Source organism: Antechinus flavipes, chromosome 1, assembly GCF_016432865.1.
Source record: "Antechinus flavipes isolate AdamAnt ecotype Samford, QLD, Australia chromosome 1, AdamAnt_v2, whole genome shotgun sequence".
NCBI lineage: Eukaryota > Metazoa > Chordata > Mammalia > Dasyuromorphia > Dasyuridae > Antechinus > Antechinus flavipes.
The window spans coordinates 234,394,536-234,422,474 of NC_067398.1; the positions used below are offsets into that span (position 1 = coordinate 234,394,536).

At 34.0% G+C, this 27,939-nt stretch overlaps 2 protein-coding genes across 6 annotated transcripts in view; one reads left to right on the forward strand and one right to left on the reverse strand.

Moving 5' to 3' along the window:
• The window catches only part of SNX24 (sorting nexin 24), a 295,575-nt gene extending 282,327 nt beyond the window's left edge, over positions 1-13,248 (forward strand). For 3 of the 5 annotated variants that reach the window (XM_051997972.1, XM_051997979.1, XM_051997989.1), the window contains 4 exons: positions 7,468-7,530; positions 8,588-8,641; positions 11,037-11,225; positions 12,448-13,248. In XM_051997972.1, the coding sequence (XP_051853932.1) occupies positions 7,468-7,530; positions 8,588-8,641; positions 11,037-11,205 (286 nt within the window). In that variant the 3' untranslated portion in view covers positions 11,206-11,225; positions 12,448-13,248. Of the gene's footprint in view, positions 1-7,467; positions 7,531-8,587; positions 8,642-11,036; positions 11,226-12,447 lie in introns of those variants that run through there. The other 2 variants (XM_051997997.1, XM_051998006.1) reach the window with 2 other exon arrangements.
• On the reverse strand, positions 707-27,939 carry PPIC (peptidylprolyl isomerase C). The gene is made up of 5 exons (XM_051998027.1): positions 27,761-27,939; positions 13,963-14,076; positions 13,255-13,348; positions 6,553-6,737; positions 707-5,733 (listed from the first exon to the last, which is right to left on the reverse strand). Exons 1-5 carry the CDS (start codon positions 27,875-27,877, stop codon positions 5,605-5,607), a joined length of 639 nt encoding a protein of 212 aa, XP_051853987.1. The 5' UTR covers positions 27,878-27,939; the 3' UTR covers positions 707-5,604.

Genomic DNA, 27,939 nt, shown 5'->3' on the forward strand with positions numbered 1-27,939 from the left:
GCAGAATCAACAGCAACACATTAGGCATTCAATGTTCTAGACTAGTAGAGCTTCACATCTCCCACAAAAGGAGAGAAAAGCATTCCCCTCTTCTCCAGAAGGGCTAGGTTTTCCAATTTACTTGTCTAGCCCTATTTCACTCTCTTTATTACAGGTTGCATTCCTGTCATATCAGAGTACTAGCTGTTAGAACATTTGTCACACTGAATTCTCCTGCCTCTATGTATTCATTCAGACTTTTTTTCATGTTTCCAAACTTGTTGAGATCTTCTTCCTTAAAATTTCTTTGAGTAGTTTTTTCTTTTGTCCCTGTTATATTTTACCTTGAATCATACATAGTTGTATATGTAGCAGATTCCCCCCCCCTTTTTTTTTTTATTAATTCCCATTAGGCAAGGGACAAAGCAGTTGTCCATCTCTGTGTTCTCAGTATTACCAAAGAATTTTATAGATAGCAGGTATACAATAAATGTTTTTGGATTTAATTTGGTTGCAAACAAAACAAAACAAAACCCTCATTGATATATAGTCCATGTAAGTTCTAAGGATTCTCATTCCAACTCTTTGAGATGGGTCTCAGGACCTAGAATAAGACTAGTTTTTCTTATCAAGGTCCAAGGTTGAATCTTATGCCATTATCTTGAGTCCCATTGGTGTGCTTAAGAAGATTATTAGTGAAGAATAATTTAGGCAACCAGTCTTTAAATAGGTTTTGAAAGGAGTTTTTACTAAGATGGTATAGTAAGAACAATTAGTACAAAATATTGCTCCTATCCCACATCTGTGATGCTTTACTACAAAAACATTCTTTCTCTAGAAAGAATAGATGGGATCCTGACAAAGAACACCTTTACACAAATTAAACTCTTAACATTATAACAATAAGGAATATATATAGTAGATGTTGCTAAGGAAGTAGGCAAGTTAAGCTGTCAATCAGGTGAAATGTAATAAGATGTAACTTGATAGGAACAAACGTCAAGACTAAAACAAATTTTAAAATCAATTATGTAAATTTTAGGGGAATGGAAAGAGAAAGAATTGGGTGTACCAGTGGACTGTGAAATTAATGTGAGTTCATTGTATAATATGGCTACCAAAAAGGAAAATGCCATTTTATGTATAATTTCCAGCATATTGGAGGTGATAGTACCATGACTTCTCTACCTTGTTCTGAGTATATGTGACATAGTGTTCAGTTGTGGATGCCACATTTTAGAAGAAATATTTGCTTCCTAGAATGAGTCCAGAGGAGAGTAAGTAATATAGTGACAGAATCATGCCCTATGAGAAGGATTCAAGGATATTTAATCTGCAAAAGAGAACTTTTGACAAGGAATGTATAACCTGAATAAGAATAATACCTTTCCTGAGTTCTTTGAAGGATTGTCATGTGAAATGACTCAAATTATTCTTTTTAATCCCAGAACCAATGATAAAGTTAATGGATAGAAATTATGGAATGTAGATTTTGGCTTGGTATAAGGGAAAACTTCACAGCTGGCAAAATGGATTGCCATAGGCGTTACAGAATTCTCTTTTTACTGTTTAAATGAAATTGGATAATCACTTATTAAGGATATCATTGAAGGGATTTCTATATAATAGAAGACTGGCCAGTAAGGGCCCATTCCTTCAAGCATGTGCAATCTGTTTCACTTTATGTCCATACATGTGAGTGCTTGGGGACCCTGCTTCCAAGTATATGTATAGATAGAACTGTGCTCTGTTAAGAGTACTGTTAAGAGTACCCTGTTAAGGGTATTTGTGTATCTCCTATTCCCTATTTATTCTGAAATCAGAACTGCTTGTATATATAAAGTGCTCCAAGTTGTTTTGTTTTTTTCTTTCCCTCTGCTTCCTGGGGTTAAAATAATCTTAGTTCCAGAGGACTGATGATGTTCTAAAATCCCTCTAAACCCTCTAAAAATGTATAGCTTTGTAGGCAAGTCTGTTTAGAATGGGGCCCTTTCATATTTGATCTGTCCTGTACTTTAATTTGAATTTTTTATGTAGTATCTTTTCTACTTGTTGAAATAGAGGATAATGTCTCACATTTTTAGTAACTTCAAATTATAAAGACTTCAAAAGTGAAATTTGTACATTTGTACTTTATAAAATGATTTCCCTCTTTCTGATTTTAAAGAAATTTTTATACTTTTCTAAGATGTTGATAAATTCCTCTGTCAATTTCATAGAATTTTAAAGTAGCTAGCCATTTGCTAGCTGGAAAAATAAACTAGCCCTTGAGAGGAAACCATCTTTACCTCCTCCAGAGTGCAGAAGGGAGGAGAGAGTTTCTTCTTTTCCCTGTCCCACTAGAAATGCTATTTTGCAGTAGAGCAACTTACTTACAATAGATTCCATTACCAGCAAAAAGCAGGCCCAGAGAATCTATCTGCACAGTTGAGTTAATCCATAGAAACATGAGCAAGTATATGGAACCTAGTGATGTGACACATGCAGCAAGATAGCGTAAAGACATCATGGGGGATGGGGCAAAAAACTAATAGACCCAGTAGTGTGATGTGAGTTTACTTAGCCTTGTATGTTCCATATGTGTGTGATGTTCTTCCTAGTGTATCCTATGTGGGTACTATTGTCCTCACCAATGCTTTTGTTATCTGAGAGTATAACCTAAGTATATAGGATGGGGATAATTTCTTATTATTGTTTGTGAAATGCCACTACAGAAAATGACTTTACTTTGAGTTGATTGTGTAAAATGGCATACTGGTAAAGGTAAATATACCAGCACTTGAGCAATAGTTTTAGAAATATAGACCAACAAAGTGCCTTGTATCTCAGCCCAATTTGTTTTTGATTTGGGGGAGTAGCCCAAGAGATAGTATTACATCTAAATAAGAAAATGGAAAAGTGACATCAAGTACAAGAATTATAATGCACAAATCAAAGGATTACTGTTGGAATGTATGATATTTTCTTTTATGGATTCAAGGGAGTTTTGAAAGAATGTTCTACCATATAAAAATCTCAAAATACCGAAAGAGTTGTCCCTCATCCATATTAAAAAGGGTGCCCTTTTCAAATATAGATAGTTTTGCTGATGGAAAATGATGTAATCAAGGACCATTGTCAAAGAAACAGCAAAAAGAGTAACCAATTAGAGAAAATGGTAAAGATCGTTGAAGTTTCTTGTTTTCCGTCACTAAATTTGGAAATTTATGAGATTATAGAAGTTCATGGGGACTCTAAGTTAATAGCTAGGAAATCCTGGCTCCCAGAACTATGTGTTCATCTTGGGACAAATTGTTACCTGGTTATACTATAAATGTTAGAAATGTGGATTCTGGTTTATCACCATGGGATAGAAATGAATGACCTCATTGGAGAGACCCTGATTTGGAACAACAGGTTAGCTGAACTTGGGTTTTCAGAATACTCAAGAGTTCAGAAGAACTCACCAGAATGAAGCTAAGAACAGAGTTGAGTTTGGAAGATCTGAGTGAAAGAAGAAAGATTTTATTTGCACTTCAACCTACTGCATACGAGTTAGAAATCCCTCAGAGTTTAATTAGGGGGGCAGTCACAGAAAAGTTCTGTAGATCCTTGGCTTACAGTTTCTACTTCTGCTAAAAGAACAAAATACTAATCCCACAGCATAGAAGATGACAAAAATGAAGCAGCCAGCAAAGAGGTATCTCTGTCCAGCAGGTGAAGAGAAAAGAAGCAACTTGAGTAAAGAAATAGCCAGACTCTTACTAATAGAAAAGGGGGAAAAAAGGAAATCAAGGCCAATAATTCAGTGTTACAAGCTGCCTCGAGCACAGATTCCCTACACATGTACGTTCTTGTTCTTTACATTTGACCAACTGTCCCCCTTCAGACACTATATATATCAGTGGGATAGTGTGTCTCTGGCTTATAGGCTAACAGGACTACTATTTCTATTATTTATAGTAATAATGGTAATTATCTTATGCTTAGTAAATGTTTCTGATTAAGAGTGACTAGAATTCATCTTGGTTTATTTGTTAGATGGGAAGCACAGTGGATGGAACTTAGAAGACATAGAGTACAATAGGAAGAATACATTCCTTCTATCAAAGTCAACCTTTTCAATCCTTTAAGTTCAAGGGGGTTGTGATAGGAAGGGAGGGTTGTATTAATAATAATAAAAAATAAGGAATGTACTGAGAACAATTTGAATTAGCTCAGCAGAGCTAATTATTCAATTTTTATTATGAGCATTTGTAATCTGAAAATCAGCAAACACTACAATTTGATGGATTTATTTTCTGTTAACTGTCTAAACCTAAGAAAGTTATGGATAAAAAGTTGGTAATTTAAATTAAACTTAAAAGTATGTTGTACATATATGTTTTCCCAGGCAGCCAATTGTTAAATATTTACCAGTATTTTCAGGATAGTTGTCACCCTCCTCTGAAACTTTCAGTGACTTGGCAGTGTGAATATAGGTCAGATTAACTCGTCAAACCAGAAGAAACTTAGAGAAAAAGTAGATAGTAGTAGGAAGTGCAAGCTCTGAGATCTTCTCTCAGGTCTTACTGGGTTTCTGTTCAAATATCAGTTCTTCTCTGAGCTCAGGTCTGTTATGGACTTATGAGTCTTAATTTTAGCTGGCCTTCTGCTCCAAAATATGGTAATAAAACAAAATCTGCATTTTTGCCATCTATACTATAACTAGGCAACATATATATATATATTTGACCACAGTTATCATTCCTCGGGACCAGGGTTTCCTCAGCTTTTAACTTTAAGTCCTCCTGCAATTTTGATGCTGAAAAACAAGAAACATCAAACAACTTTTTTTCTGAGTGTCTTTTCTTTGAGGAGATACTTTTTCAGTGTTCCACCATTATCTTTGTTTTTGTCCTCTCAATTAACAAATTACTCAAATCTGTAGTGGGCAGATTGAGGCCAGTAGAGACAGTCAGAATGTTTCCCTCAAATTATTCTGTTATGCCAGTATTTGGGGTCTACAGTATAATCAAAATGCTTACTTAAAAAAATTATATTGAATGTTTTCAGGCACTTAAATATTTCTTAATTTAGAAAGTAAAAAAAGCTGTTCAATCACAATTTTAATGCACAAATTATTAAACTATTTTTATTTGTGTAAAAAAATCTGTAACCTACATTAATCTTATTCTTCAGTTGAAAAAAACTTGTATTTAAATATAGAACCAACAACAGATTTTAAAATATCATGTTGCTACCTTTTCTTCACAACCCTGTAGGCCAGCATGGTGGTTGTTATCTTTTTTCTTAATCTCTATATAGGCTTAAAATGAAACAGCATTCTGAAGGCTTTTCCCACACCTTAGTATCATTTTAAAAATTCTCTACACCAAAATTTTTTTGGTAAATAGCACCAGCAATAAGCCCACATTTCGATTATTTTTTCTTGGCACTCTTCTAAGCATCCAGTTGCTGAAATGACCCATTTTTTAAAAAGTTTTTTCTGCTTGATCTGTGTTACTCTTTCCTGTTTCCTGAACAAATTTGCTATGCATTATGTTTTTTAAAAAAAGAGAGAGAGAAACAAAAGAAAAAGTTACTCTAAATACCCCAAAGTTTCCCCTGGGAATTAACAAAAGTTTTGTTCTCTTCTTCAAGTTGTTACCAGTCATCAACTTCAACCACAAAAGGGTCTTTTACATTTATCTTGCCACTATTTGTAATCACACAGTCTGTAAGTGGGCGATCATGATCATCTGTTTGTTGGAGTTCTATGGAGTGCACCACACTCTACAAAAAAAGGTTAGGAAAGAGAGAAAAGCTAATTTAGTTTCAGAGTAGTCTGGAAAAAAAAATCATCAAAGCCTACCACCTCAATTCAGAGAGCACAAATGGGAATAGGCATGTATCTCTCATCTTTTCATCATAGTCATTTCTATTTACATTACTATAACATAATGTAAGGCTTAACAGGAAACTTTAACTTATGATGGTGGCTTAATAAGCACACTACAAGTTAAGCATAATATAAAGTAAGAAGATGCAGCAAACTTCAAATCAAAATCATTAAAATAATTATCTTTCCTAAGATATACCAATGGGACTATCGAAAAGGTAATTTGAAAAAATTAATCTGCCCACTTAGAACTGGATTTATACATGGTAAATAAACTCAGCTACAACTCATATAAATCTATCCTAAATAAAGAATTATAAAAAGAATAATCATCCTTAATGTGAGCTACTCTCAAGAACTTGAATAGGCAGAATATATTCACATTCACTTTTTAAACAGATGATAACTTTTGAATACTAGTATACATATATGACTCCAAGACCATTAACATGTCTTTGAGATGAAAATGGAGATTCTTTCATTACAATGCATCTTCCATTCATTTCTATATTTTTCACAAAGTGCTTAATTGTTTTTAACTTCAACTACTACAACTTCTTCATTATTTTGTACAATTAAAGTATCATCAGCAGTTCCATCAGTTTTTCATGAAGAGATCAAACAAGGCAATAAATTGACTTATGAATGTCTAAAAAATTAAACTATGTAACATGAATCATTAATATAAGGTTTAAAAAAAATCTTTTAATTACCATTCCATCAATGACTTTCCCAAATACTACATGTTTTCCATCCAACCAGCTAGGCTTGGTCACAGTAATGAAGAACTGAGAACCATTGGTATCTGGTCCAGAATTTGCCATGCTGACCCATCCAATGCCATAATGCTTGAGCTTAAAGTTCTCATCTGGAAAGTTGTCTCCATAGATGCTAGTACCTAAAATAGACAAAAGCTAATAAACACAAACATATCTACATATATAATATAGGGAAGAATTTAGAGGACAAATAATCAATGATTTTTATTTTATGATCAATAGCCAATTCTTTAGACAAAAAAAAAAAAACCCTGCATCTACATTTCTTTGTGTAGCTTAGTTTTTTTTAACATTAGTTAACAAAAAAGTTAAAAACACCCCCAATCAAAAAGCAAGTTAAATTGTAAATAAAATTTGCCCTCCCCCCCTTTTTTTTTTACAAAATTAAAAAAAATCTTTGTGTTATGTGCCATTTTATACAATAAAGATAATTTAAATGTGATGGCTTCACTTGTATTTTTTAAAAAGTAGTGAGAGAAAATGAAATAATTGATGACTTTTAAGCTGAAGAACTAAGCAGTTTTTCCATGCAAAGGAAGCAGTGTATCAATAATCCAAAAACCTATATTTAAAAATACTTTGTTCAAGTCACAGAATTTTTTTTCAGTGGAGACATGCATAATTAATTGCTTTAAAGGATCATGTTGAAAGGCAAAAGTTCCTTCAGGTTATAATTTTATTATAAAGAGAAAAGAACAAGAACATGATTAAGAAAAGGGGAAAAGGAAGAAAAAGAAAAATACAGGAATGAATGAGATAGTAACTACATTTGTTAGAAAAACTATCTCAGTAATAGAATGTCATATTTTTTCTTCAGAAGGTATTAATTCTAGGTTAATATTATTACAGCATGAAGTCAGAAGACTTGGGTTTTAATTTCAACTCTGCCATCTGCCACCCATATGATTTTGGGTAAGTTTCTTTCTGAACCTTAATTTCCTCATCTGTAAAATGTAAAATTGGACAAACTGATTTCTAGGTTTCTTTTCTAATCTGTGATCCTATAAACCTATTTAATTTTCTTGGATGGAGAAATGTTTTTTGTTTATCTGAAAGTATTTAGAAGATTTTCCTACATTATTAGGAGACTGGTTTTTATGGACTTTGGTATACCCTTTGTAAACATTTTAAAATTTTGGACAAATTCTCCTACTAGATGTATCTGGTCACAAAATATGGTGACACTCAGGCAGAAAGATATTGTCTCTTTATTTGTAAACCTGATTACTTGATTTAGTATTCAAGTCTTTTTAACATGGTTCTTAAACAATATGTTGTATCTTCTGACTGATTTTCATTATTTTAATTTTATTTTGGCAACACTTTTTTTTTTTTTTTTTTTTTTTTTGCTGAGGCAGTTGGGATTAAGTGATTTGCCCAGGGTCACATAGCTAGGAAATGTGAAGCATTAAGTGTCTGAGGTCATATTTGAACTCAGGTCTTCTTGACTTCAGGAATGGTGCTCTATCCACTGACACCTGGCTGCCCCTGGCAAAACAAATTATTACAGTTGGGGTTTCTGAGCAAAAAATTCATGCTCAATTTGCCAAATAACTAATTAATTTTCTCCTTTGGCTACAATGATATTAATCTTCATATGTCTTGGTATTCTTCTGAATTAACTGAAATCATGCTATGTGGTATGATTTGTTATTTTGAATTGACATCAACATACAGTGTGAATTGAAAACTTTTTATAAACTGTTTGGCAAGAATGCTTTCTTTCTATGTGATGTACTAGATATGGGATACTTGTTAAGGCTCCTCAAAGACTTCACAATGCTGACTAATCTAAGAAAATTGACAAAATTTCCTTGGTTTGCATACTAGTTAAATACAGTGTTCTATGCCCTCTCTTGCAACTTGTTATATGCTGGACACTGTATTGTATTGTATTTCATGGGGTGGGCCCTCTGAATGATTCTAAATCCTTCAGGACACCTTTTGTATTTAATTATTTTCTTTTCAGATTCTGTAACCTGGAAACTTTGAAAATCAAGGGAAAAATTGGCCCCTTTTCAAGGTCTGTGAATATCAAAACTTTAGTTAGATTCTCCAAGTCAAATTATCCTCAGGCTGAGAAACTCTTTGGTTCATAAAATGTCCTAGAGGAGAGAGGATAGGAGAGGTAGAAAATCAGCAAAAGGAACCCTTGTACCTGACACCTGCCCTGTGGTGGAACCAATCCAGCCAGAGAAGGCAGGTGACAATAGACTGTATTGTAACATTTTCTCAGAAATAAAAACAAAAGTTATACAAATATTATATAAAGGAACTTAAATTCTGAGAATGGCCAACAGAAACCTCTGGGTAGGCTTCATGTATAGTCTGTGTGTCTGCTTTCCAAGAAGCAGTCTCATCAAATACAGATAGGTCCATTACCAATTAGCTGCCTAGTATTCATTGTGTAGACTTTTTAAAAATAGCTCCTGAAATATTTACCTTCAGAATGTGACAAAATTTATAATCTAAATTTTCTGTTTTTAACATTAATGATCAAGTGTAAAATTTTTCTTAGTTTTTTGTGTTTTGAATTATGAAAAAGTAAAATACAAACTGACATTAAAGTTTAACCATTATATTTCAAATATGTTTTTCTCAACCTATTTGGGAGCTCATATGTGAAACACAGTATATCTAAAATTGAAGCTATCATCTTCAACCCTGAACCAGCTCCTCTCCTTAACTTCACAATTAGTCACAATCATTCTTCCAATCACCCATGCTTATAACACTGTAGCCAATTTCAATTTGGCTATTGTTATGAAACAAAGAAAAATAAAATATTACCCTTTGGGCATGTGAGACTTCCTTGTGGTGATTGAGAAGTAGAAATGTAGAGAGAGGATGCTAAGAAGCACATAATTTTTTACAAAATCTATAAACATTAACTTAACTTTTAGATACATATAAAATTCCTGTTTCACACTGCTGGAAGAACAGAATCACAGAAATAGGGGTGAAACTATATGATATGACAGCCAAGAAATCTAATGCCATTTTCAACTGTATTGAGAAGCCTAAACTCCCAGGCTTATGGAGGGAACAATTCCTTAGCATTTTGCTCCAGTAAAACTGCCTCTACAATGTTTTGTTCAGTTGTGTGCCATAGCTTAAGAAAGACCTTTATGAGCTAGAGAGTATTCAGAAAAGGGTCATTCGTTCAGCTATGAGCCTTTATTAAGCACTAACCAGGTTACTGTGTTAAATACTGTGAATATAAAAGAAAAATACAAAAAAGAGGCAAAAATAGTCCCTGCTCTCAAACTCACATTGTAATAATCATGAAGACAACAACATGCAAAACTTACATTCAAACAAGATAAAAAATGAAATGTAGCTACTCTTAAAGGAAAGGCACAGGCACTAAAAGGGACTCGGAAAGGGTTTTCACTGAGACTTGAAGGAAGCCAGGAACAGAGATGAGGAAGGAAAGCATTTCAGACATGGAAGAATAGCCAAGGAAAATGCCCCAAGTCAGGAACCGGAGTGTCCTTTTTGAGGAATGGCATTAAGCCATTATGACTGGACTGCAGAAATCATGGAGGGAACTAAAGTATAAAAAGACTGGAAAGGTAGAAAAGGTTTAAACTACAAAGAGTTTCAGAAACCAAAATGGGTTTCAAAAGTCAAACAGAGGCCTTTATTTTTGATCCTGAAAGTGATATGTACTGAGCTGGGGTGTGACATGGTAAGACCTGTACTTTAGGAAGATCTGTTAGACAGTTTGATAGGAGGATATACTAGGGTGGGGAAAACCTTGAGGCAGTGAGAGCCACCAAAAGGCGATTGTAACAGTTCAATTGTGAGGCAATGAGGATCTGCACCACTGTATTATATCAGAGGAGGGAAAGGTTGTATATGTTACAAAAAAAAATTAATAGGACTTGGCTTCAGATTGAATATATGGGATGAGCAACAGTCAGTTGAAAATGAGTCTGGGTTACTGGGAGGATGGTGACAGATTTGAATCCAGATTATTTGAAGATTATGGGAAAAAACTGAGAATATTTAGCCTGGAGAAGAAATCACTCAGTTGTGTTTTTTAACAGTTTCATTGTTATTATATAAATTGGTCTCCTGGTTCTATTCATTTTATTCTTCATCAATTTATATAGTGATCATTCATAACTCCAAAGGTCTGATGATAAAACATGCTATCCATTACAGAAAGGTAATAAATATAGATTACAGGATGAAACATAGTATATATGTGTGTGTGTGACACATAAATGTGCACACTGAATATATGTGTGTGTGTGTATATATATATATATATATATATATATATATATATATGTATAGCCATTTAGGAAATTTATTTTGCTTGATTATGGATTTTTCTTTTCTTTTTTTTCCCAGTGAAGAAGTAGTAGGTAGAAAGGAGAGAAAATAAATTTCTTTTTTCTTTCATGTAGAAGAGGAATAAGATGTATTCCCTTTGTTCCAAAGGATATGCAAGTAGGAACAATGAACAGCAGTTACAAAAAGGAAGCTGTGGCTTGCATGAGGACAAAATCTCCCCAACAATTAGACCTTTCCAGAAGAAGAACGGATGACTACTTTCTGGATTCTCTCCCAAAATGAGCTAAATGACTATTCATCAGGTATGTTATAGTAGGGATCCTTTTTGTGTATGTACTAGACTAGACAACTACTAAGGTCCCATCTAATTCTCATAGATTGAATTCTGAGAGTCTCATTATAAAGGAAACCAGAAAATAGAGGAAACTGAATTTACACAGATGGATGACTCAAGGGTTCTCTTTGAAGGAAAAAAAGAGTTTCTAGACTTGGTAATCTAATGTTGCCATTCTTGTGACAAACATAAATACAAAGACTATTTATGAAGATAATTTGGTTGTGAACCAATACCTGTTGTAGAGGCTTCTTTAAAAACTAAAGCTGGTAATAACTAACAGCTTCACCTAGGGTCCCCCCCCCCCCCCCCAGGTAGAAGGGACCCAGACAAAGCACAAGGGAGAAACAATCTGGTAGTGGGAAGCAGATATTCCTCACTCTCAGGTAGCAGTCTAGAGAGCCTCAAACATTACAGATAACTAGACAGGGATAGTGGAATAAATAGGAATATGGGGGAAAGGAGGATCTAGAAAGGAGGATAGAAATCACTTTTAGAACAGATTACAATGGAATTCTGAATACCTTGGAAGAAGAGGAGCTAGTTTAGAAGGTTTGAGCTGTTAGACTGAAGCCTCTGGCCGCCAGTTCTGTTTTGTTTACCTTACTTTGAGGCAGGAGAAGAAGATAACATCCAGATACATCTGATCTCACCCTTCCCCTTTAGATCAAGCAAACATTAATGGGAAGGAGGAGGGGTCTCCTGGCTGTCTCTTCCTCTGAGGCGACGTATCCCAGTGACTATCCAGTTGCCAGATAAGGGGATCAGACATTTTATGAGTTTCCCAAACTCTGGAGCCCAAGTGACTATAGCACCAAGATACTTCTATGTGAGGTTCAAAAGAATTCCCCTCAGCAACTCGTGCAGCACTCGGGTGACTGCCACAATTATATAAGGATTATTCCAGCTTATAAATGAGTTATAATATCAACCCCTCCTAAGAAGATCAAACTATTTGGAATATCAAGTCTAACCCAGGATGGGGGTGGATAGATGGAAGAGAAAAATTTCCCAGTTGAGACAGTGGACCATAGGACCAGAGAGAACATTGTGTATCATGTCCACTGAACAGTCCACTTATATAGACTGCTGGAAAGAAAAATGGCTACAACTAAAAGAGAGGTTATAGATTGGTAGGAAGAAGAACTCTATATACCTTGTCCTGTACTGTTATTGCTTTATTTCCATAGGTAATACCAGGCACTGGATGGGAATCAATGGAGATGCTTTGATTCCCCATTCTCATTATTCCTGTTGACCTATTTAATTTTCTACATGGTCTTTGACCTTGACTATCAACTATACTAAGTTCATACCCCAAAAAAGATCAAAAGAAAAAAAAAGATTCATACATGCAAAAAAAAAAAAAACTTATATCATCTCTTTTTGTGGTGGCAAGGAAATGGAAACTCAGATATGTCCATCAATTGGAGAATGTAATGAGTAATTTGGTAAGATATGAGCAAATAGATAATTTCAGAGAAACTTGGAAAATTTTGTATAAACTGATGCAGAATGAAGTGAACAGAAGAAAATGACGTCATTACATAATGACCACAATATTGTAAAGTCAAGAAAAACTTAGGAACTTTGATTAGCATAACCACCAACTATGATATCACAGGATTCTTGATGAAACAAATTTTCCATCTCCGGAGAGAGACTGTATATTCAGAGTTCAGATGAAGGTTTGGGGCTTTTGTTTGTTTGGGATTTTTTTGGACAAGGACAATGAAAGAATTTTTTTTAGTTGACTATGTGTGTTTGTAATAGGGGAGAATTCATTTTTTCTTGTTTTCACAATGATGGAGAAGGAAGAGGAAGAAGAGAAAAAAGTTAAATCTTACTGAAAATCAATTTTAATTTTGAAAAAATAATTTGAATTTTGGTTTGAACAATAATTGTTACTGGCAATTACAAGTTTGTAAGTTCAGGTTTAGGCAAAAGTATTTTCTTTCATATTAGAATGAGGAGGAAAGGCTAAAATATAAAATTACCTCCAGTGCCATCTCCAGCGGTAAAGTCTCCTCCTTGAATCATGAAATCTTTGATCACACGATGAAATTTGCTTCCTTTGTATCCATATCCTTTCTAAAGAGAAAAATTTCAACTGTGTATATAATAGTTTTAAACTACTAAAGAAGTAAACCCTATTATTCAGTTATACTTGAAGTAAGAAAATGGCACTAACTAAACTTAGATGACCTAATTAGATAACCTATGATAATATATCAAGAAAAGAAAGCCAATTACTGACCTTAGCTAGCTCTCCTATTTAGTAGTTGTGTGACCTTGAATATATCACTTCCTGTCTCCATGTTTCATTTTCATTTGTTAAATGAGGGAGATGGGCTAGAAAATTTGTAAAGTCCTTTCTAGCTCTAATTCTATAATTCTATGAAACAATAAGCTATGGAGGCCAGACCAACAGTAATATAAGTATGACTCAACCTCCAAATTCCTTTTCTTGATTTTTTTCTGCCCATTCTCCAACCCATTCACCATCCCTCAAATCCTGGAATCCAAAATACTAAGAATATCTGGAAGAACAAAAATTAAAAGGATGATCTGTCCAATAAAAGAGTCACTGTTTCTTTGAAGCTACAGTTTGAATATCTGTTTGTCCAAAGGCATATTTTTCCTTCGAATAGTAACAGTAAAATTCTAACTTCTATACAGTTTGAAAGAAAATAAACCAGACATACTTCTCCAGTTGCCAGAGCAATGAAATTCTCCACAGTCTTGGGTACAACTTTGCCAAACAAGCCAATTACAATTCTGCCTATGTCTTTGTCTCCAATCCTTATGTCAAAGAAGACCTGCATGTGTTAAAAGGCAGAGTAAAAGAACATAACACAGAAGAACCATATAAGCAAGATGTATAAAAATTCACCTTGGAGTTAAACACAGACATTTTGCATGGCAATAATATAAAAAGAAGACTCATTCAATATTTAGCCAAACTAGAATAACAACATTCATTCATTCATTCATTTATTTGCTTATGCATAAATTCACCATTTATTAAGTGCCTACTATGTGCAGAGAATGCTATAGAGGAGAGAACCAAAACAAATATTTGCTAAGATTGTGTTTTCAGAAATCCAAGAATGAAAGTTGGCTCTGAATATTATTTTCTGTTTTCAAAAGTGATACATCCAAATATTGGCAGGGAAGAAAATGCTGATGAAGGAATTCAAAGGTAAAGAACCCACAGTTATTATCCATATAGACTTCTTAATTTTTTGTAGCTTCCAACAGTGCAAAGAACCCAAAAGACACTCAATGGGCATTTTCTGACATTAGAATCACAAGAACCTATTAAAACATACGCTTTTGAATTAAATGGCCACTCCATGATACAAATAGAGCCATCATTTAATCTCAATTCTCTGCCCATACTACAGGATATGCTATTATGCTGTTGAGAATTTGGATCACATTTCTCTGGAATCACAAAAATGTTGACAAAACCATATACCTATTCAATATGTTGAGACACAAAATGGGTGTGAGCTAATAAAAGTGTTTATTTTACCAAAAATGAACAAAAGAATATAAATGAAACTTAAAAAAACTCATAAAAAAGAACAGAAGGAAGGACAGAAGGAAAACAGAAAAGCAATACAACTTCAAAAATTTCACATTGAATTTATTATATATTTAAAGGGAAAAGCAAGCTATAGGTGAAAGAGATTTGAAATTTCAGATACACTTCTGTTCATTTTGCATATGTAAGTACAATTTTATTTGGTATTTCTTAAAGTCATCATAAAAAATAAAAACTTGATCCATTTACCCAAATTATACAATTAATTTGTTTTTAGTGGTTCCAAAGTTATAAAAATGGGCTTTTAATTTACTTTTAAATATTTAAACAAAAAGCACCAAACATTACTTGGCAAGGTGCTTTGACATTCTTTGTATTTAATATTTTTTGGACATTTTAACTATTGGATATGAAATGAAACCATACATACTTTCTTTCATGTAGTCATAGTGTAACCATGATTTGTAGAATGTTTGAAAAGGCCAAGGAGCCAAAGTGCATTCTATTAGTGAGTTTAGATTATATGAACCAATTTACTGTGTGAATGTGTAAAAAAAAAATAGACATTCGAAAGATGGCTTTAAAAATATAAGAAGGGTTGTCAAAGAAAAAAGATGTCTTACAGTTTAGAAAAATCACTAAGTAAAGACTGTCAAGCTTTGCTTACAAGACAAGAGCTCCTGCCAATACATCAGTGCGTCTGTCATAGTATGATGTGGTATTTAGTGTTCAATGTGGCATTTTACAATTTTTACATGGCCAAAGCAGCAGGAAAGTTATTATTTATATATAGCTTTATAGAACTCAGAAAAATGAAGATCCTGCCCTTCAGAAACAGCAATCCAGCTACAATTAAAAAAAAAAGAACCAGGCATATTATTAGTGTAAGACAATTTTACAAATAAATACATTATCTAAAAAGGGATATTTTTTTTTTAAGTACCATGAGGAAACAGAGCAAATTGTAGGATTTGGGGAGTAAAGTAGGTAAGTTAACATATTTCAAAGCAAAGTATGAAGATTCTATTTTTAGAAGCTAAAAGAACCAAGACTGAGGGACTGGCATGTTAGTATGACCACTGAGTTGATGAATTGCTACAAACTTCTTAAATAAGTGACAAAGTTACCCTCTGATACCTTACCTGGAGGAGCACATTTCTCAATTATTCCAGTTGGTTGAAGGCACTGGGTCTTACTCTGTGGGCCACGTATAAAATAGTGAGAACTTGAGAATTAGAGATTTGAGCATCAGGAAAATTTGAGTAGAAATCTTCCAGCTAAGCTCTTTAGAGGGAATTGCTTGGAGAGAGTAGGAGAGCAAGTCAGGCTCAGACTCAGCCTCAGGAGAGACTGCTCTCACCTTGTCAGGAGAAGGACTTTGTAAATTTTGAAGGACCAAAGAATTTGGATTTTTTTTAAATTGGTATTCTACTAGCATTTGTGAGATAGCAGTGACTAGCATCAGTATTGCATAGAAGCCAAGAAAAGATTGGACTCAGTGAGGAAGTGCTAGTTCAAAGTTCCACAAGGTACTAAGCTTAAGAGCTACAATATGTATAAGGGAAACTTTATGAGTAGCCTATGAAAGGGAGAAAGAGACTCCCAGCAGCCAGAAGCTATGGATTACTCCTTTTATATATGAGTTTAAGCCTGAGTTCACTTTCCCTTGTGTTGTACATATACCTGTGGGACAGACTTTAATGTGTGTCACAAACTTTTAGGGAATTTTATTATATCAGCAGTTTTTACTATGTTGTTATTCAGTCCATATTAAGTTGTGTCTGACTCTTCATGTCTTCATGACAAAGGTTCTAGAGTGGCTTTCTATTTTTTTTCTCTAGCTCATTTTACAGATGAAGAAACTAAGGCAAATGAGATTAAGCAACTTGCCTAGCATTACACAACTAATAAGTGTCTTAGGACAGATTTGAATTCAAATGAATCTTCCTGATCAGATCCAACATTCAATTTACTGCACTACCTAACTGCCTGTTCTTACTATACTACTTTAGTAAATACCCCCAACTCAAAGCTAATTATATTTAATTAAATTACTTGATTCTTATTGGATAATTATGGGAGAAATAAACATTATTGGGTGGTTTTTGAGCTAGATTCGTATCACACTAGAAAAGACTCCCTTAATCCCTTAGGGCTATATCTAGAGCACTGAGGTGACAGTGTTCTGGGGACCTGAACATACCAGTGTGAGTGGAGGTTTGGGAGAACAACCTTAGAGCATGTGAAAGCCATTAAGAGCTGCCTCATTTCCCAAGGCATATGCTATCTAGTATCATTTTTTCACTGCATCTTGTAAGTTGTATCTTCCCTCTTGTTATTTTATTCATTCTGATACTTAACTTTTCCTGTGTATATACCATATCTCCCAAATTATATTGTAAACTATTGAAAGGCAAGGAATTTGTATCTCTCCTTTATAAATATGTAATAGGACTGGTGGTACACTGATGCTTTGCCACAGCTTCATTTGCTACTTGTATTCTGGAATTCATAGCGCCTAGGGAAGAGACAGAGTGGGAGAGGATGGTTTGAGGCTTCGGAGATAACACTGTTGGAGATGTGACTAACCCAGACTGTGCCACTGCAGACTTTAAATTTTTTCCCTGGGATATACCATATGAACATAGCTTTTGTATTGTCAAATCCAGTAAGGTCTCAAATTATGAGAAACAGTAATGCTTGAAATCCCAAAATTAGTATCTTCCTGTCAATTTTCCCAGGCAAATATAATCAGTGTGTGTAGTATGTAGAATAGATACTAAGTGCCCTGAAATTTCTGCATTTATTAGCACACACCTAGTTATTAATCAGTTTGAATAAAACAAAGCAAAACAAATAAAATAAAAACCAACCCCTTACTCAATTACTGGCTGGGAGCTGAGAAAGAAATGAATGCATTGAGATTTATGAAGTTGTGCATTGGGTGAACTGAAATCAATTTGATTTCATTTTGATTTGATTATTTTTGTTTAATTTATTATCACCTTGTTTAATAAAACCTTTGTATAGGTATATTTTTTCAAATGACCTTGAAAGAGAAACATATTGAAGAATACAATGAATGGGAGAAGGCAGTGGGATGAAGCCAAAATGAACCATTGGATATAACTGGATGATTTAAGTAAAGCCCTAATATAATATAAGAAGACAACATTATCCGTTAAAGTTCAGATCCAAAGGGTAACAATCAACTGCTCTGAGAGCCTAGTAAGGTAGAGGGAATTTTGCAGATACATTGATTTCCCTCTGGTGAGAGGTGGTATTCAACATAGGCTAAGTATAATTCCTTAGCTATCACTGGGAAGACACATACATATACATGCATGTATATGTGTGTATGTGTGTGTGTGTGTGTGTGTGTGTATGTGTGTATGGATAAACAGACAGACAAATGGATAGATAGCAAACATCTATATGGCAGGAACTCCCTCCTCCAATTAAAGAAGCAGTCATCTATAGTAAATATCTTAAGAGTTTATCTAGAGGTTCAGAGAGGTTAAGTGACTTGTCCATGACATAGCTAGTAACAATCAAAGGCAAAATTTGAATCCAGATCCTCCTGATTCCAAGTTCAGTGGTTTATCCGTAACTCCATCTTTTCCTCCTTGGAAGAAAAACAATTTTTTTACCTTCTATTATTTATTTGGAATTCAGAAGTTAATAATGTATCGACTCTCCATTTAATTCCTATCAAAACAGAAGGCTGCAGAAAAGGACACAACAATGGGCTATTTCACTAGAATTAAGAAAGCAACTTCATGTTTTTAAAGAGGGGGTTAGGCTTTCATAATTAGAAAACTAGCCTGTAGAAAACAGTATACAAAATGTTGTGTGGGATTACAAAGTCACATAAGACATTGTGCTTGCCCTGAAGGTGTTCCCAACCTAATAAGAAAGATAAACTACTAAAATTAATTTAAAAAAAAAAAAGGAAAGCAATATGTCAAAAGTGCTGAAATCACTTGTAAATTTACAGGATGAGTCATTTTAATATGATTTCATGTTGAGAAAGCAATGATCATATATTTGTGCTTTTGATACTACATTCATTCAGTATGTCTGGTGTTGACCACATGGAATCAGATGGGTTTCGTTTCCTACCTCTTAATTAGTTCCCTTTCAGCTGAGTGCTAACTTTTTTTTGCTACAGACCTTTCATTGTTCTCTTTGGTTGAGTTTTAAATGTGTAATTTTAAAGATAGTATATGAAGACAAAGTGCAAAAGGTATAGTTTTTAAAGAGCACACTTCAATGACTATTAAAGATATTTTACTGCCTAATGATGTGGAATTTCCAGGATTATTTAAACCTACAATGATACAGATCAATTGTCCTGAAGCACAAAGCAAAGTGAGGTAGAAAACCAAAAATACCAAGCATTAACAAACTATGGTACCAAAACTATCTAATCCACAGTAAATACACAAAGGTCTCCAGAGGGACCTAGCAGTTGTAATATAGTTTTTATTTCTCTATAGTATGGGATCAACTTCTTGAATTTGAAGACTATGGAAAAGACCAGGTTTTTTTTTAAAACAATTATTAATGATTGCTATGAACAAAATACTTGCTATGGTTAAGGCAATGAAAAGATTATCATACCTTTGGGGAAAAGTAATTTTTACAGAAAAATAGAAATTTTTCATTCAATTTGATACTAAACCAGTGTTAGAAGTCCAGGTAAATATGACAAATCTAAGCATACCAGACTGTAAAATATTTACTTTGAAAATGTTTGGAGATTTTTTACTTTTAATGGATCTGCAAATTTGTGTCTCCATTGAAGAAATGATGAACTGATAAATATATATGGTGAAAAACAGAATTGTTCTAAAGTTACAGAAATTCCCCAGAAGAACTAGAAAAATGCAATCCAACCTTGCACCATCTCATGTCACAAAAAAGTTAAAGAATTCATCCAAAAGATGGCAATAACATGCTTCAATGAGCTAGAACTCACCTGATTTAAACTCTACTGAAAATCTATAGGCTAGAATCAACAATAGAATTAGAAAAAGGGACTGTTTGTTAAAGGTATACTTCATATCCAGTATGATTAAAGTATATTGTATTAAGAATTAAAGAATATTGAAAAAATATTGGAAATTCAATGGAAAATATGTAAAACAAATTATTGCAGCAAAAAAAAGGACATACTGCATATTTAAAGTTTTTCAAAGATACAAAAATTGTAAGATTTATAATTGAGATGTTAAAAAAAAAACCACAGGTGTTAAAACCAGCAAATATTCTTAAACAGTGCTTCAAACCAGACAAAAATATAATTATGGATTGGACTTTAAAAAGAGGAAAAGATCTGCAATGATGAAGATGTAAAAATGTTATAGATAGTAGGAACAAAAATACAAGGCAAGAAAACAGTATTTCTTCAGAGTTCAATGATAAGAGAATAATGCATATGTAAAAAGTAGTGATAGACTAGAAAGATAGGTTGAAAGCAGATCTTATAAGAGCCTGGAATGCAGGTCAAGGAATTTGTGTATTTGTGGTAGACAGTAAATATGACTGCTGTAGAAAAATTTGCCTGTTTTGCAAGATAGATTAGAAAATGAATTTGACTAACCAATAATAACCAATTAATTTCTGGGGATTCAGGATATTTTTCCCTTTTCATTTCCCCATTCTCTATTACAGTGGTTCTCAAAGTAAAGTCCAGAGATTCTCTGGTGGTCTCTGAAAGCCTTTCAGAAGGTCTGCAAATTCAAATTAATTATTTTTTCTAATATGGCAAATATCTATCAATATAACCCACATAAACAAAAATTCTTCAGACAGATCCTCAATAGTTTTTTAAATAGTATAAAGATAGTGAAAATAAAAGTTTGAGAACCACTACTCTATTACATCAAATCAGCTTCTGAGGAACAGGACTGATGAGATTGTAGTGACTATCTCCTAAACCTTGTTGAGACTATACACACTAGCTTACTTCTGATTAAAGAAGCTATCTAATGTAGCTAATTAATGTATCTAATGTAATGTAATGTAAATTCAACCAATTGTGTTCTATTCAGGCAAGCTTGGTGGAGATAGATCCCTCTGACAAGATTGCTCAAGGCTGGGGATGATCTGGGTAGAAAGAAATAAGTAATAAAATCAAAGTCACATACCCCAGCCTTTTATTAGAATAGGTCTATCTTTCATTATATTTCTCATTTTCTAATTTATTGTTAACCACAATTGATTTCTGCCAGTGGGAAACATTCACTCTTTGAAGGGTATATAACTGTCAAGAGGCCTCCATGTGGAGTCTTTTGGTTTATGAGAAAGCCAAATGACCATCCTTTTATTAATTATTCACTAGTCATAATTAATAAAATGATTAATAACTTAGAAATCATGTCTCAGACTTTTTGTACATCATCATAAAATGAAAGGATTGGATTAGATTACCTCTAAATTCTCTTCCAGCACTAGCTTACTATACTGGATTCTAGTCCTATATCATCAAAAAAAAAATCCCTACTTGGATGTCAGCATTCTAAATTCAACAAGGATAAAAAAAGAAAATTATCTCACTCCAGTCTCTTTCAAACTTCCTTATTTCAGCTGAGTATACCACCATTCTCCCCCCCCCATAGTACTTTATTTTCCCAAATACATGTAAAGTTAGTTTCCAATATTTATTTTTGTAAAACTTTGTGTTCCAAATTTTTCTCCCTCCCTGCCTTGGTTCCCTTCTCTCCAAGACAGAAAGCAATCTGATATAGATTAAATATAAGCAATTCTTTTAAACTTATTCTATATTTGTCATGTTGTGAAAAAAAAATCAGATCAAAAAGGAAAAAAACGAGAAAGAAAAAAACCAAGCAAACAAACAATAACAACAACAAAGGTGAAAATACTATGCTTTGATACATATTCAGTTTCCATAATTCTTTCTCTGGATGCAGATGGTATTTTCCATCCCAATTCTATTGGAATTGCCTTGAATCACTGAATTTATACTACTGTTTTTAATCATTCAATAAACATGTATTAAATGCCTACAATGTTCTAATAGAGTTTGTTCTTTTTAAAATCATCTTTGAATATCCTTCACCTTTCATATCCAATCAGTTTCCATTCTTATTAATCATGTCAATCTCCCTACTCAGTAAATTTCAGGGGCTCCCTGAATCTAGCTAGAAACAATTCCAAAATGTTCTGTTTGGCACTGAAAAGTCTTCATAACATAGTCCCCTCCTATCTTTCTATTCTTCCTACAGCTAACTTACTGACATTTTTCAATCCAATAACACTGCATCTTTGGACTCAGCATTTTCTTTAGTTGTCCCCTACATATCTGGAATGCTCAACTCAGTTTACTGAGTCTACTAAGTTACAGCTAAAATTCCATCAAAAGCTGTTCTCAACTCTTAATTTTAGCATCTTCCCTCTTTAATTTTTCCTATTTATCCTGTATATAACTTACCTGGTTTTCTATTGCCTTCCCCATTAGTTGTAATTTTGAGGGCCTTGAAGAAAATGACAGATATTATTACTTCTTTTAAAAAGGTAATTAAGAAAACAATGCAAAAATTAGATATTGACCAACATCTCACACTGTATTTTGAGATAAGGTTGAAATATGTATATGATTCATAAATAAAGAGTGATATTATAAACAAAGTAGGAGAGTAAGGAATAGTTTACCTGTCAGATCTGGAGGGGGGGAAAGAATTTATAACTAACAAGAGATAAAGAGCATTTTATTAAATATAAAAGTTTTTATACAAACAAAATCAATGCAACCAAGATTAGAAGGAAAGCAGAAGGCTGGAAAACAATCTTTACAGAAAATGCCTCTCTTAAAGGCCCCATTTCTCAATATATAGAGAACTGAGCCAAATTTATAAGAATTCAAGCCATTTCCGAATTAATAAATGGTCAAAGGATATGAAAAGGCAGTTTTCCTGATGAAGAAATCAAAGCTACCTATACTTAAGTGAAAAAAAAATATTCTATATCACAAATGATTAGAGAAAAGCAAATCAAAATAACTCTGATGTACCATATGACATCTACCAAACTATGATAAAAAAGAGAAATGATAATTCTAAGAGATATGGGAAAATTGGGATATTAATGCAAGTGCAACTGTGATCTGATCCAACCATTCTGAAAAGCAATTTGGAACTCTGCCCAAAAGGCTATAAAATTGTATATATCCTTTGATTCAGCAATGCCATTACTAGGTCTATAACCCAAAAAGATTTTTTCAAAAGGAGAAAGGATCTATTTGTGCAAAAATATTTATAATAGTTCTTTTTATGGTAGCTAAGAATTGGAAGTTGAGGGGATGCCCATCAATTGGGAGAATGGCTGACAAGTTGTGATATATGATTTCAATTGAATGTTGAAATTAAAAGAAATGTTCAGAAAAACCTGAAAAGACCAAAGTGCAATAGAACCAGAAGTACAAAATAACAGCAATATTAGATGATGATCAACTGTTAATGCTTAATTAAATTGTTTGACTTCTCAATGTGTGGAGAGGAGAGGGAGGGTAAGAAAGGATTCAGAACTCAAATGTTTCTTTTTAAAATAAATGATGAAATTGTTTTTTAAAGGTAATTGGGGAAAATAAGATAGTAATTAAAATTTTTTAAGGTTACCAAGAGAATTATATACCTATTTCCTAAATCTAAACAATATTTATTCTTTCTAGAAATTTATTTTTTAATTTTAAATTTATTTTATTTTTTTCTAAAAATTTATTAAGGACATTTTTGATGACCATATGAGAAGGGAAGAGCCAGGCTTTAACTCCATCTTTGCAGTGATGCAACTGATTAAAAAGTGCAAAGAATATAAATGTACTTCTTATTTACTGATTATAAATTAAGTATTTGAACTTGCAAAGCAAAAGCAGACTTAAGGACTTTGATTCAACAAGGCGTTTCCTATTCATATTTTAATAGCATACAAGGTTCCTTGATAGATCCAACAACAGAGAAAATTTTGTCTTATGACTGCTAATTATTAATATCAAAAGAAGCAGAAAAATTTTAAAAAGACATTTTCACTGAAGATGATTTTCATTATTATGATAAATATCTATTACAGATTCCATATAGAAGAATTCCGTAAAGAGAGAAGGGTCTTCTAGGTGCTCTTTAAAGATAATATTGCACTGATTTTATCAAGTTACTAACTTCCAAAGTGACTCATAGTGGCTCAAGTAAATTAATGTTAACAATCCAAATAGGAAAAACCAAGTGGATAAAGAAAACCTACTGTTTAGATTATGAATGGCAGTTGAATGAACAATTCATAGAACATAGAAATATCTTGTACAGATACCACACAATTGAACAGGAAGAAGACACTGGATTGCATTACCTTTAGGAAACTTCAATGCTAAAAAACACCAAATATCTCTTTGAAGCAAAAACCTGCCTTTTTTACATTTAGTGAAAACAATGTAAAATTTTATCTTCAAAATTGCTAAACTGCTCATATTTTTGATCCAGAGATTCCAATATAAGAACTATACCATAGGGAAGTTATTTATACAAAAAAAAAGGTTCATTTGTTCAAAAATATTTATAGTAACATTATTTGTGATACTAAAATGCTAAGAACAAAATCTATGTCCTGATCAAGACTATGACTATCTATAGTATAGTATCATATAGTAGTAAAGCATTACAGTGGATTGTTATTATGTTGTAAGTTTTGAACAGCACAAATAATTCAAAGAAACTTGGAAAGACTTGCATAAAGTGGTACAGGTTAAGGAAAACAGTTAAAGCATTATACCCAACAACAGCAAGAAGTAAATAAGGTCAATATTGAGAGGTAATACCTTGGCCTAGTCAAAGCACATCAATAGCACTATTTTCCATTTGGGGCACAACATTTTAGTAGAGACAACAAATAGCAGTACAGCTACAGAAGGAGAACCAGGATGCTAAGGAGATAGGATTTCATGCCATTTGAGGATTGGGGAAGAGAAGGCTTAGGGAGTATATGATAACTGTTCTCCAGTGTTTAAAAGACTGTCATGTGTAAGATTTTTCTATTTGATCTTAGAGGGTGGAATTATGAGCAATAGGGGAAAATATAGAGAATCAGGCTTAATATTTCTATTAAGAACACCAATATTCACCTATTCACCCAGATTCTCAACCCTAGAGTATATTCTTTAATCTCAAACCCTGGACTTCTCTTTCCAAATCTAACTCTCCTTCTTTTCAAGCTGTTTTCAAGACTTGCTGTTTTTACATCCACAGCATCTTTGGGATACATTTCCTTTTCTCTATAACTAATATCTTAATTCAGGACCTTAACACCTCTAACATAGATTTCTACAAGAACTTAAATGTCCTTTTAAGTAGCAGGATTACTTTTAGTCTCTCCTCTTTTTCTCCACAGCAATAAGGATGCCAAAATTCCTAAAGTACAGATATTTCTCTCCCCCCTTCGCCAATATCCCCATATCAGTACCTGGATCAATCTATTATGATTCCTTATCTTTAGGATAATACATAAATTCCTCAGGGTGACATTTAAGATCCTTCAGTCTTTTTCCAACTTTCCTTTCCAAAATTATTTCACATTGTTCCAGCCCAAATGACCTATTTGATGTTTCCTTAATTCATTTCATCCTTTTGTCTATCCCTTTGCAAAAGCTATTCTCCATATCTGCAATGTATGGGAAATAACTAAACAACTGTGTTTCCTTCTCAGAAAAACCTTACTATCCTTAACTTCTTTGGAGGATTAATTCAAGTTTTTTAGGATTCCATTGGTTGTTAATACCTCCTTATCTTTATTAATATTTGCTTAGTTTTATGCATGTTGCATCTTCTATTAAGAATGGATGATGAGGACAGCTAGGGGATGCAATGCATAGAGCAAAGCCCTGGAGTCAGGACCTGAGTTCAAATCTAAACACAGATATTTACTGTGTAAACCACTTGACCCCGATTGCCTCTACACACACACACACACACACACACACACACACACACACACCAAGAAAGAAAGAAAGAAAGAAAGAAGGAAGGAAAAGAAGGAAAGAAAAGAAGGAAGGAAGGAAGAAGAAAGAAAAAGAAAAAAGGAAGGAAGGAAGGAAAGAAAAAAGAAAGGAAGAAAGAAAAGAAATGGGAAAATATATCATCATTGAGGGAAAATGTATGCTCACTATTTCAGTGCCTTATACAAGTGATTAATAGGTGCTTACATCAATATAAATGTTATTTATTATATTTATAAGCAAGTAGTTAGTAGGGGCTTATTGACTGTTGAATTGATATAAGGGAAAACTTTTTAATAATTAGAATTGTTAAAAAATGGAATGGGCTCTTTCAGGAACGTCTTCTGCTCCCCACAGATATTCCTGCAGAAGCTAAATAACTATGTGTCAGTGACATTAAAAGGAATTGTGATTAAAGGTTAGGTTGGACTAGAAGATCCATTTGAACTCCTTTCTGATTCTTTGCTAGTACTAGGTAGAGACAAGAGACAAAAGATTTATTTTCTAGTTGTGACCATGGGCACAATCTAAGTTTCAACTTTCAGTTTAAAACAAAGGAGTTGAACTAAATTATTGTAAGTCTTCTTCAAGCTCCAAAATTTGGTGATTACATGACACTATTGGTTCTGTTGAGATTTCCAGTACTAATCACGGTTCGTTCCAAATGCTGTTCATTTCATTCTTGCCACCATTACCACTCTTCCACATATCTTAAGCTTGTGACAAGGCAAGTATTAATAAAAAAATGTTAGAACCCCCCAAAATTGTGTAATTCTTTGTATTTGTATCTTCAGAACCTAGCACAGTGCCTAGAACACAGTAAAAGCTTAAGAAATACTGATTGTTTGACTGCAGTTTAAGACTGGGACACATTTTATTCTTTTGTGCAAAATCGACATCCTGAAAAATCAAACCATAGTCTTAGGCCATAAAGAACTATAATTTAGCTAAATATATATTTACCACACTCAAGGCAATAATTACAAATATGTATGCTTACAGATAAGTTTTGATAATCGTCCCAACATTACAAGAGACACAACTGATTTTTGCCATGTTGTTGCCTGGAACCAAATATTTTTGCTGTAATATGAGCACCCCCATCCCCAACCCAGTCATATGAGGTTAGTTTTATCCTTCATCATTTTTTTTTTCCCTTTCTCCTTCCTGCCCAGAAAAGGAGTAGGAAGTACTAGTAAAGAGTTCTTCCTGTGGAAGAGGCTGAGCTGGAATACACTCCCCAGAAAAAGTCATGCGAGATGGGGAGTGGGGGAAGAAGTGGGAGGAGTATATTGGTGTCAACGTATGCATTGTAGCTTTAGGGAATATAGATTTTTTGTTTAGCAGGATGGAGGCCAAACAAACTAAATACAAATCGTTTATGTATGTATGAATGTATGTATGTCTGTGCTTACACGCACACACATATTTTTTCCTCCCAAAGCCCACATACTCCACAACCTTCCTCCCTCTCCTTTTTTAGCTTTGCCCGTTCCACTTTTTAGAACTCCACTCCTTTCTCCCCACAGTCATCTCTAAGGAACCTCACTGAAAGCTGCGGGATGCTGCAGCTCCCGGTCGCCTCGCGTAGGTGTACCTACATAAGCAGCGGGACAATTGTGCTCCCCCCGCCCAACCCCTCAGTTAACCGCGGAGGGCAGAGTACGGCCTGTTGCCTCTGTCAGCGCCTCTCATTCAGGACAGGACAGCCCCGTGATATTTCCCTTCAGTACCAGGCTGCAAGCAGAAGAGAAGAGAGAGAGAGAACTCCTTTGCCCAGAGAAAAGGATGGGGTCGGGGGTTTCCAAGTCGAGCAGCTGTATTGCCGTACGGTTTGGGAGACAGGGGAGCAAGGGTTCGGAGTCTAGTGGAGAAGGGAAGAGGTGGTGGGCAAGCACTTTCTCTCAACTACGGGCGCGGGGATCTGCCGCTCTTACTGCTCAGTCACCTTGGCGGTCACGGACGGTCCTCTTTTCCTGACGCCCCCAGTCCTTGAAGAATGCACGAGGGCGCAGTGCCCCAGACCCAGGACGAGGAGCCACAGCAGCGTACCGGCAAAGCGCATTTTGCGAGGAGAAGCCCAGGCAGCGGTAAGCAACAAATGGAGCTTGGCTCAATAGGAATTCG

Excerpts from the sequence above, each read along its gene's own strand:
- PPIC (XM_051998027.1), bottom strand. The coding sequence starts at position 27,877 with ATGCGCTTTGCCGGTACGCTGCTGTGGCTCCTCGTCCTGGGTCTGGGG. Across the intron at positions 13,349-13,962 it reads TTGCTCTGGCAACTGGAGAA|AAAGGATATGGATACAAAGG; the intron begins GTATGTCTGGTT and ends TTTTCTCTTTAG. Across the intron at positions 5,734-6,552 it reads GGAAAGTCATTGATGGAATG|AGTGTGGTGCACTCCATAGA; the intron begins GTAATTAAAAGA and ends CTTTTTTTGTAG.